General features: G+C 43.2%; 1 protein-coding gene and 1 long non-coding RNA gene across 3 annotated transcripts in view; both read left to right on the forward strand.

Moving 5' to 3' along the window:
- LOC146501814 (uncharacterized) overlaps positions 1–11,770 on the forward strand; it is a 241,977-nt gene that overhangs the window by 187,362 nt on the left and 42,845 nt on the right. The window lies entirely within an intron of this gene.
- The window catches only part of extl3 (exostosin-like glycosyltransferase 3), a 41,429-nt gene that overhangs the window by 25,256 nt on the left and 4,403 nt on the right, over positions 1–11,770 (forward strand). For both annotated transcript variants that reach the window (XM_085134377.1, XM_085134378.1), the window contains exons 2-5: positions 128–2,761; positions 4,430–4,557; positions 9,893–10,037; positions 10,135–10,263. In XM_085134377.1, the coding sequence (XP_084990503.1) occupies positions 623–2,761; positions 4,430–4,557; positions 9,893–10,037; positions 10,135–10,263 (2,541 nt within the window). In that variant the 5' untranslated portion in view covers positions 128–622. The remainder of the gene's footprint in view (positions 1–127; positions 2,762–4,429; positions 4,558–9,892; positions 10,038–10,134; positions 10,264–11,770) is intronic.

Here is an 11,770-nt window from a genome sequence, read left to right on the forward strand (position 1 = left end):
ATATTTTTCCATATTAAAGCTTAATGCCAAACAGCTTTTCTTGCAGTTAAACAGAAATTCTTTTTTTTCTTGCTGCAGATAATTATTGTCATTCATTAGTTCTTTTTTCTGCTATTCTCCCTCTCAGGTTTCTGAATCAAGGAGGAGGAGGAAGAGTGGATTTCTGAGGCACAGTCTCTGGAGATATTTCTCATGAGGGGTGGATGAAAGATGGATAGAACCGGCCCCTCTCAGCTGTCACACTCTGACCTCTGAGTAGCTATGTATTCCCTGCACCCAACGAGGAGGAACCCCTCCCCAGATGTGGGGCTGTCTTCTCACCCAGAGTTGGATTAATAGCCAGAGCTCACAAAAACAGAATGGCATTAGCTTGTGCAGACTATGACTCATCAGAATTCATATCAGAGTACAGGTGAGACTGAGTCTCTAGCTGATACCTGCAGGACTCTTAAGGAGAAGTAATCAGCCTTGGATGACCTTCACAGAAGGATAGAGTTATACCCCAGGTTTGATGAATTAGTGTCTATTCCACTGCCTTGTTGACAAGGTCGGCCATGGCTGCTGCTGATCGCCAGAGCAATGGTTCCCTGAAGGGACGAAGAACAGACTGAGAGAGTCAACAATGCAGCGCAACGGTGGCGGCGTGGGCGTTGGAGGCCAGCCGTGGATGTTTCGCCGCGTGCGTCTTACTTGGCTCAGTTTCATGCTCTTCTTCATCCTGGTCTTCTTCCCACTTATTGCCCACTACTACCTCACTACCATTGATGAAGCTGGGGATCGCGACAAGCACATCTTTGGGCCCCGTCCTGGCGGCGAGCTGTGCGAGGCCAAACATGTGCAGGACCTGTGCCGTATCCGCGAGTCGGTCAGTGAGGAGCTGTTGCAGCTGGAGGCAAAGAGGCAGGAGCTCAATGGGGAGATCGCCCGACTTAACCTGCGCATCGAGGCTTGCAAGCGCAGCATCGACAGCGCCAAGCAAGATCTACTACAGCTGAAAAATGTTATCAGCCAAACGGAGCATTCTTATAAAGAACTGATGGCCCAGAACCAGCCCAAGCTGTCGTTGCCTGTTAGGTTACTTCCCGACAAGGAGGATCCGGGGCTGCCACCACCCAAGTCTCCACGCTCCTGCCGCCTGCGCTCCTGCTTCGACTATGCGCGCTGTCCCCTTACATCTGGGTTCCCTGTATATGTCTATGACACAGACTCCTACCCATGGGGGAGCTATATTGACCCTCTGGTAAAGCAGGCTTTTGTTGCATCAGTTAAGAGCAACATTTATGTAACTAATAACCCCAACATTGCCTGTCTGTATTTGGTTCTGGTAGGAGAGCTGCAGGAGTCCCCTTCCTTCCCACTGCCATCTCCTTCAGAGCTGGAGAAGCAACTGAAAGCTCTTCCTTACTGGAGGTCTGATGGACACAACCATGTACTGGTGCATCTCTCTAGAAAGTCTATGACACAGAACTTCCTGTATAATGTGAGCACAGGGCGAGCAGCAGTTGCTCAGTCCACTTTCCTGGAGCAGCAGTACCGTGATGGTTTTGACCTAGTTGTGTCCCCGCTAGTTCATGCCCTCTCTGAACCCAACTTTTTAGAAGTGCCACCTCAAGTTCCCGTGAAGAGGAAATACCTTTTCACATTCCAGGGGGAGAGGGTGGAGTCCCTGAGGAGCAGCTTACAGGAGGCACCGCCCCAGTCTTTCGAGGAGGAAATGGAAGGAGATCCACCAGCCGATTATGACGATCGCATAATCGGCACCTTAAAGGCAGTGCAGGACAGCCACTTGGATCAGGTCCTGGTGGAATTCACCTGCAAGAACCCGAGGCCAAGTTTGCCAACAGAGTGGGCTCTTTGTGGAGAGAGAGAAGACAGACTGGAGGTCCTCAAGGTTTCTACCTTTGCCCTGGTGATTGCTGCAGGGGATGGACAACTTGTAGCATCAGCAGGCTTTGGGATGAGGCTGTTTGAGGCTTTAGAAGTGGGGGCTATCCCTGTTGTCCTGGGGGACCACTCCAGACTGCCTTACCACCAGTTTATTCGCTGGAGTGAAGCTGCCATTTTGGTCCCCAAGCCCCGTGTAACAGAGCTACATTTCCTCTTGAGGAGCCTGTCAGACAATGACATGTTGGCTATGAGGCGACAGGGCCGCTTTCTGTGGGAAACGTACTTCTCAACCTCAGAAAATGTTCTCAACACCATTCTGGCCAGTATCAGAACCAGCATCCAAGTTCCTGCTGCACCCATGAAAGAAGAGCCAGTTCATGAGATTCCTCACAAAGCCGGGAAGTTGGCTGGGACAGATGCCAACCTGGCCGACAACGGTGATCTGGATTTGGGTCCCGTCGAGACGGAACCTCCTTATGCCTCTCCACGCTTTCTCCGCAACTTCACATATACAGCTGCAGACACTTACAGATCATGGAACCGGGCCCCGGGGCCCTTCCACCTGTTTCCTCACACTCCTCTTGACCCGGTGCTGCCCTCTGAGGCCAAATTCCTTGGCTCAGGTACTGGTTTCAGGCCTATTGGAGGAGGTACAGGAGGCTCTGGAAAGGAGTTTCAGGCTGCTCTGGGTGGGAATGTTCCCCGAGAGCAGTTCACTGTAGTCATGCTGACTTATGAGAGGGAGGAGGTCCTGATGAACTCTCTCGAGAGGCTGAATGGACTGCCATACCTTAACAAGGTAGTGGTAGTGTGGAATTCTCCTAAGCCTCCTTCAGATGACCTGCTGTGGCCAGACATCGGCCTGCCCATTGTGGTGAGTATAGAAAGATAAATCTTTTTTACGTCCAACAATTTATCTAAATGAGTAAGGAAATCATCTCGTGCTCATCCTTTCTCTCTAAAATGCAAAAAGGTAACCTGCGATGTTTGATGTGTCAGATGAAAAGTTTCTTTGAGTACATCAGGATCAGTCTCTTTGAAAATATGTTGGAGTCCATACAAATTACCAGCAGCTTTACTAAAAGGATTGAAGAAGCTTGACACCCATGAATAATAAAATCTGTGCCTTTGAACTAAGGATGAAAAATCAAATATTCATGTGTTTCACATCCACACCATTAGGTTGTCACACTGACTTTCTTTACATGTGGTGAGCTGATGGGGAGGTACTAAAGAATTTGGTGGTGCCAGACGGAAACTGATATACACAGTCTTTGTCAATGAATTATTTATATTATTAATTTGGTTAAATTCATCAACTAAATTAACCGATTAATGTGGGTCTTCATAGCAAAAAACAAGTTACATCCTTGTAACAAGCATTTTTTCCTTACAAATCGTAGGTGACGATTAAGCATCATGCCCTCATGCTCCCATCGCTCTGTAATAGAGGACTCATTAGACCACAGGACCTTTTTCCATTACTTCAGAGTCCAGTCTTTATACTCCTTGGCAAATTGAAGTTTTTTTTCTCCTTAGCCACTTAATCCCTTGAGTTGTCTTTGCTTTGTGCATGTGAGAGTCCTTTTACTTTAACTGTTTAACACAGCTGTGACGTCTACTTTCAATTTAAGATTTGATTTCACTACATTTTTAAGTGATTTACAGTCAAGGTTTCAGTTCACCACTATCCCTATTGCAAGTCGAAACACATTAATCGCAGCACTAATTATCCAATGATGCGTTCTTACCTATTTACTTGGTTAAATGCAGATGGGAATGTCTCTTTCCTCTCAGCAGGGCAGAGCTTTTATAAATGCAGAGTGTTACTGTTAGCTGCCCCCTTATTCACAGGGGGTCACCACAACAGGTAGCTCCACATGTTTGATTCGGCAGTGTTTTTGTACCTAGTGCCCTTCCTGATGTATCCCCGAATGGATTTATCTCTTCCTGGGATTGCACCAGGGATCTGTTGGTTGGAAGAATGTGTTAATGACTACACTGCAGAGCTGCTGTGTTAGAGCTGCATTAAAAAGGAAGAATGACGTTTAACGTGAAGACTCTACACCTCAGCTAAGATGTTACCGTGTTGTATGTGCTACATACAGTTCTGAGATTGTAATGGAGACACAGCCCTGTGTTGATCAATCTATTTGATCAACACATTATTTCTACATTACCTCAAGCATAATCTTTTGCATTACATTCCTGAAAAGGTTTTCACATGATGCACCAAACAATAAACACAGATACCAATATGCATCTGTCATCAGCATCATTACAGGCTGACTGATATGGACTTGGGCTCTAACTGGTCTCTAAAATGCTCATTTTTGGCACCGTATTAGAATAAAGTGCACTTAAAGCACTTCAGCTTAACAGCCTGCATTTAACAGCGATTTGCAGTAAGATACAGGAAACAGCGTTTTTAGAAGCAGTCACTACATAAGCAAGTACTACTAGATCTCATCTAGACTACTACTACTTCTCTAAAACGTGCCTTTTATTAAAGCTCTTGCTGCCTCTCCTCTCCTGCCTGCAGGTGGTCCGCACAGAAAAGAACAGCCTCAACAATCGCTTCCTTCCCTGGGATGCCGTGGAAACCGAGGCAATCCTGTCTATCGATGACGACGCTCACCTTCGCCACGATGAGATCATGTTTGGTTTCAGGTGAAGAAAAATGTTTTTGCTATCACCTGGTGCACACTTGTCATTTCATTTGGTGTTTCGGCATGCTTATTAAAAGCGTATTAACCCACCGTGGAAATTTTGCTGCAACATTGAAGATGAAAAGTTGATTTAATTAGAATTTTGTGACAAAGATCAACAGAAAAAAAAGTTCCTCTTAATTCTAATGTGATAGCAGAGCTCTAAAAAGGGAGCTAATTACAAATGCTAAGCACAGTACTTGTTTAATTATTTTCATTTTTATTGGTGTTGTTTTGTCTTGCAAGTCATTAACTGGAAAAACAATTCATAGATAAATTAAAGATGATAAGTTGTGAGCGGTGCTTTTCTCAAGAAAAGTGCTTCTGAAGAAAACTGAACGTAAACATTGAGTTAAATAAAAAGGAAGGAAGTGAAAATGCTCAAAATAATGTCGAAACATCACGTTCCTAAAAAACACTGGATCCGACAGAGAGACTGAACCTCCCGCTAGAGACCAAAGTATAGAAAATAAAAGGGAAATGTGCTGTCAGCGTCTTGCCCATACAGCACTCAGATGAGCTGAATATGAAGGCCGTGCTTAAACCAATTAAATGATCAAGCGCGCCGTTAAGTTATTTTGGTTTACAACCTCTCCCCTCTGTCAGACTTGTCTATGACTCGGTGCTGCAGCAGCTTGTTGAGGCAGGCAAAAACTTACTTGCCGAGCACGAGTACGGCGGGGTCATTTGTCACGAATTATCTCAAACTCTCCCAGAATTACACAGGAATGTTTCCCAATCTCCGCTCTCGCCAAAGAGGAGAAGCCAATCGGCAGCCGAGTGTGTTAGACATTTTAAGTGGTCTCACATGAACTCATTCGAGACTTTAATTTGCGCTTTGAGATTTCTTAGCTCTGTGAGTCCAAAGTAGGAATTTCAAGCATCCAATTTGAGGTATCGAAACACTTTTCGTGCACATTCCTGTAGTGAATCATAAGAAAAAAAAGGCTATACAGTGGGGCAAAAAAGTATTTAGTCAGCCACCGATTGTGCAAGTTCCCCCACTTAAAATGATGACAGAGGTCAGTAATTTGCACCAGAGGTACACTTCAACTGTGAGAGACAGAATGTGAAAAAAAATCCATGAATTCACATGGTAGGATTTGTAAAGAATTTATTCGTAAATCAGGGTGGAAAATAAGTATTTGGTCAATAACAAAAATACAACTCAATACTTTGTAACATAACCTTTGTTGGCAATAACAGAGGTCAAACGTTTACTATAGGTCTTTACCAGGTTTGCACACACAGTAGCTGGTATTTTGGCCCATTCCTCCATGCAGATCTTCTCAAGAGCAGTGATGTTTTGGGGCTGTCGCCGAGCAACACGGACTTTCAACTCCCGCCACAGATTTTCTATGGGGTTGAGGTCTGGAGACTGGCTAGGCCACTCCAGGACTTTCAAATGCTTCTTACGGAGCCACTCCTTTGTTGCCCGGGCGGTGTGTTTTGGATCATTGTCATGTTGGAAGACCCAGCCTCGTTTCATCTTCAAAGTTCTCACTGATGGAAGGAGGTTTTGGCTCAAAATCTCACGATACTTGGCCCCATTCATTCTGTCCTTAACACGGATCAGTCGTCCTGTCCCCTTGGCAGAAAAACAGCCCCATAGCATGATGTTTCCACCCCCATGCTTCACAGTAGGTATGGTGTTCTTGGGATGCAACTCAGTATTCTTCTTCCTCCAAACACGACGAGTTGAGTTTATACCAAAAAGTTCTACTTTGGTTTCATCTGACCACATGACATTCTCCCAATCCTCTGCTGTATCATCCATGTGCTCTCTGGCAAACTTCAGACGGGCCTGGACATGCACTGGCTTCAGCAGCGGAACACGTCTGGCACTGCGGGATTTGATTCCCTGCCGTTGTAGTGTGTTACTGATGGTGACCTTTGTTACTTTGGTCCCAGCTCTCTGCAGGTCATTCACCAGGTCCCCCCATGTGGTTCTGGGATCTTTGCTCACCGTTCTCATGATCATTTTGACCCCACGGGATGAGATCTTGCGTGGAGCCCCAGATCGAGGGAGATTATCAGTGGTCTTGTATGTCTTCCATTTTCTGATGATTGCTCCCACAGTTGATTTTTTTCACACCAAGCTGCTTGCCTATTGTAGATTCACTCTTCCCAGTCTGGTGCAGGTCTACAATTCTTTTCCTGGTGTCCTTCGAAAGCTCTTTGGTCTTGGCCATGGCGGAGTTTGGAGTCTGACTGGTTGAGGCTGTGGACAGGTGTCTTTTATACAGATGATGAGGTCAAACAGGTGCCATTCATACAGGTAACGAGTGGGGGACAGAAAAGCTTCTTACAGAAGACGTTACAGGTCTGTGAGAGCCAGGGATTTTCCTTGTTTGAGGTGACCAAATACTTATTTTCCACCCTGATTTACGAATAAATTCTTTACAAATCCTACCATGTGAATTCATGGATTTTTTTTTCACATTCTGTCTCTCACAGTTGAAGTGTACCTCTGGTGCAAATTACTGACCTCTGTCATCATTTTAAGTGGGGGAACTTGCACAATCGGTGGCTGACTAAATACTTTTTTGCCCCACTGTATACTAATGGAAAAGAAAATAATTAATGCTTGACAGGAAAATGGACACATTGCTTACTTGGCTAACAAGTTAAAACAGATGGATTTGAAAGGGCAGCATATGCACAGACTCTTGAAATCCAAACACAGAAATTTGTCGTTAACTCTAAAATAAAAGCGAACCATCACACAGTGTCTACATGTTGCTTAAGAGGTCTTCAAATATGTCAAATGCTTATTTATGAATAAAAGCCATTAAATTATTTAATAAAATTCAGTTTCTCTTTGGTCACAAATTTCAAGTGCACAGTGCTGTTGTTCTTGCACATTTTGTGCATCTAGGTCACTCAGTGCAACTGCATAGTTGAGGGTCAGGCTTTAGAGTTTACTGACTGGGAGTGCAATGACCAAATATTATTATTGGCTGTCGTTTTCCCCGTTATCTGATTTTAAGTAAATCAAACGGCATTTATTGGTGTTTGATAGCTGAATTTTGCAAAATGTTACAAAATTGTATAAGAGCTGAAAAGGTAACAGCTAAAGAGGTCAAATTATGTCAATAAAGATACATTAGCTGTCTTAACTGTTGTAGCTTATGCCTATAAACCCCCCTAATGCAAAAATCTTCTATCCTCAGGCCCGGTGTTTACTTCTGAAAAAGTGTGTCGCTTTTGATTTGTACACTGCTCAAAGAAATTAAGCGAACACTCGATCATCACAGTGGAACACAAAACCAGTTAAACTTCAGGGATAACAATCTGTCCCGTTACAAAGCATAAACCAGAACTGGCAGGTCAGCTACTGGCACCCGCTCTCTTGACAAACGAGAGCTGGATCACACCGAGCACATGTGACAGGCGCGATGGAGTCTGGAGACACTGACAAATATTATCATGGCTGGAACATGATGTTTGAAGAGATTGGGCACAAGTGGCTGACCTGGCGCTTGTGGTTTTCTCTGGCAGTGGAACTACGTGATGCTGGTCTGTGAGCATAGGTCCCACAAAAGGATGTCAGGCTGTCATGCCGCCCTCACAGTCTGATCAGTCAGTCAGAAAACTGAGTAGCCTAATGAAGGTCATTTTAGTTTTCAGTTATGGTCCTGCTGCTTTAGCTGTGTCCAGCTCTCCTTGTGTGGTCACCCATCTTCTGGCAAAATCTACTCATGCACAAGCACATATGGATGTTCCATCCTGGAGGAGCTGGACTATCTGTGCAGTCTGAATGGACTGCATGATACCAGTAGTGACGATAACAATAACAAAAATTAAAACTAGAGAAATATCACTTAGTAGGAATAGGAGAGAGCAATGGCCTGTGGGCCACCAGCTGCAAAACCACTCCCTTTTTGGTTGGGTTGTCTTGTTTTTGCCACAGTGCACATTCAATTCAGTTTTATTTATATAGCAGCAAATCACAACAGTCACCTCAAAGTGCTTTATATTTAAAGGTAAGGACACCACAATAGTGGAGAGAAAATGTCTAAAATCAAAAAACCAGGTATGAGACAGCACTTGGCTAAAATGGGACTCTCTTTTAACAGGAAGAAACCTGGCAGACATTTGCCATGACTGTTTGGGGTTGATTGTTCTCACTTGAATTTACACCAAAGTGGCTGAAATGGATTCACAATGATAGATGCTTTCTAACTGGACAGATTTTTAACCCTAAAGTTTAACAGACTTGTTTGTTAGACCTGTGTTATACCCTGATGATCAACTGTTTCTCTGATTTTTTTTTCTTTAGGATTGTATTTCCACTGCTCAATAGTTAAGTTTTACATTGGTTTAAAGTGGTTTATTAGGAGGCTCTCAAAAAGGCTGCTTATACATGTAAGCTATTAATGTATGTAGTTTTTGATTCAGAGTAGCAGTGAGTAGGTAAAAGGATTTTGATGTGTTCTGACACATAGCATTATATTTGGTTCTAAACACTCAATTAGAAAGAATCCAGCTTTAAATGTTTCCATTAATGTTGTTGAGAGAGCCTGTGAGACCAAGCTCCTCGACAGAACATATCAATATCATAGTTTCTAACAGGGAAACTGTATTTCTGGTGTTAAAAGATGTTTAAACCTAAATCAGTCAGACGATTTATACTGGCTTTGATATTGCCTCTTTGTGATTACTATCCAGTAGTATGCTGTAGTGGCACAATGCGAATAAAGAAGTGCAAGTGTTAGAAAATAGAGAGGCATGTGTCGTCCTTTGTATTTGTATTCATGATAAATATTATTGTTACAAAGACTCAAATTGTTTTGTAAAACAAATTTACCATATCAGTGAAGACGAGATTATTCTATCAGACGGCCTACAGGAGGACATATTTTATTAGGCATAGCACGACACAGTTCAATTAAAAGAACATGTTTATACAACTGAAGGAACTGAATTCATTGGCAAAACAGATAATACAAAAAACCCAGTAAAAGTTTAAAACAATCTCTCTATTTGATTTAATTAGTGCGTGCGCTGTAATAATTGGTGATTCATTAAAATGTTATGTTCTATTATGTAATGTCTCACAATGCTTTTCCTAATATGGGCCACAATTTATGTTGTAAGCCGCTGAGTGTTTGTATGTTGTTTGTTTGTTTAGGATGTTATAGTGCGCTATCAAAGATTTGTGACCCCAGGAGTATGCTGCTGTATTGCTTCAGCTAACAGCAATCGTGCTAAACTAAAGTGCACATGTAAACACCCTGCATCTCAATTAACTGATTTAAATTGGAATATTTTGTGGACTTCTCTGGGTGGCTCAGAGTGTGGCGTGAGGCCAGAGATCGCATCGTAGGTTTTCCTGGGAGGTATCACGCGTGGGACGTCAACCACCAGTCCTGGCTCTACAACTCCAACTACTCCTGTGAGCTCTCCATGGTCCTGACAGGAGCTGCCTTCTTCCATAAGGTCAGAAAATGAAAACAGCTACACCCCGGTAGGTTCACATGTGGCTGTGTTGGAGCATATCATTTACATATTTTCCCTTTTCCTTGTCTTCTCGCAGTACTACGCGTACCTGTACTCCTATGTGATGCCCCAAGCTATTAGGGATATGGTGGACGAATACATCAACTGCGAGGACATCGCCATGAACTTCCTCGTCTCTCACATCACCCGCAAACCACCCATCAAGGTCAGTGACAGAGCATGCAGTCTGGCTCTGGGGGCTTTGCACCTCCTTCAGGACGTGGGTATTTATATTTCTGCCTGCTTAGCCTTGCCATTACTCAAACTGGCATATCCAATATTCCGCACAAATTATACTTTTTAAAAACATAAGACTGAATCCGTGCGTTACGGCATATTTCTTTTCTTCTCTCTTTTCTCCTGGATTTTTATTGGAAGGACATTTATTGCCGCCGAGCACACTTATGGCTAGACAAATAATTATAGCAATCAAGCTAGGGAAGGTGTTAGAAGAGAAATGTCATTGCAGCCCTCACTTTAAGTTCTTTTTGATTTAGTGGGGTGTTAATATTCAGGGGCGTTTCAGAGGGGAATTAACGACGTCTTTGATGGAGTGTGTTGCATGACAGTGTTTTCGCTGCTAGGAATAAGTCTTGTGAATAATGAATTTGGGGCAACTTTGAACGAGTCCTAAGCGGTGAGGGAATCTATTTTTTTTTAAAAATAAGACAAATAAAGAAGAAAATAAATGGATTTTGTTGTGCCACTGGTGAGGAATTGATATCTTGTGCAGATTTTTCAAGCTTGTTTCTTCTCCTCTTCCTACAATAATAAAAACAGCTGCTAGAGTTTGCTTTGGTTTGTTGTCAGATTCAGTAGCTTGCTGCAATCTACCTGATTGCGCTAAAGTTGACATCAACTGTTTGCTTGTAATGTTTCAAGCTAACATTTTTTTAAACAAACAACTAAAATATGATAAAAAGGTTTGACATTGATGGCTTGAGAAATTATACAATGCTAGAAACAAATGATGGACATGTTTGTCAGGAAAGTCAGCATGGGCGTGGTTAAAAACATGCACTGTTTTTTCAGCATATAGAGTCATGTTTCAAACAGTGTTGTTTTAATAGTTTCAGAATAAAAGCAGACCACTTCACTGCTGCAATAACCTGATAAAAATGAGAGCAAATTGTAAATTAACTGGTATTTGTAGCACCTTTCTACTCAGGTGAACACTTTCTACTACAAGACTCAGTCAAGTGCTTACGAAGAGTCACACACACTCACGCTTTGATGGATGCATCCCTGGAGGAGTCAGGGTTCGATCCACCAACATTGGTTTTATATAAATTTCCCTGTTCACCTTCTGTGCTCCCTCCAACTCTTCTTTTCCCGTGCAGAGTTTCCAAAAGTTGCTTCAGTTTTTCCAGCATCAACCATTTCAGCTACTTTGGAAAATCTATCAACTGTTGCTGTAGGAAAACAGAAACGTTATCCTCTTCCTGCTTTGGCTACGTGATCAAGCCTTTGTTTACCCCTTTGTTTAGAGTAGATTTCCTACCACATTTGGTACAGGGCATCAGTGAGCTGCTGGATCTTCCACAGTGCTCTTCAACATTGTCTTCGATACATTAACATCTCAGCGGTTCACAGCTGGATTCAGGTGTGGGGAATGGGGGGTCCAGTCAGTGGCATCAGTGTCCTCATGATCCAGGTAGTGCTTACAAACCCTG

This window comes from Neolamprologus multifasciatus, chromosome 15 (assembly GCF_963576455.1).
Source record: "Neolamprologus multifasciatus chromosome 15, fNeoMul1.2, whole genome shotgun sequence".
In the NCBI taxonomy this organism is placed as follows: Eukaryota; Metazoa; Chordata; class Actinopteri; order Cichliformes; family Cichlidae; genus Neolamprologus; species Neolamprologus multifasciatus.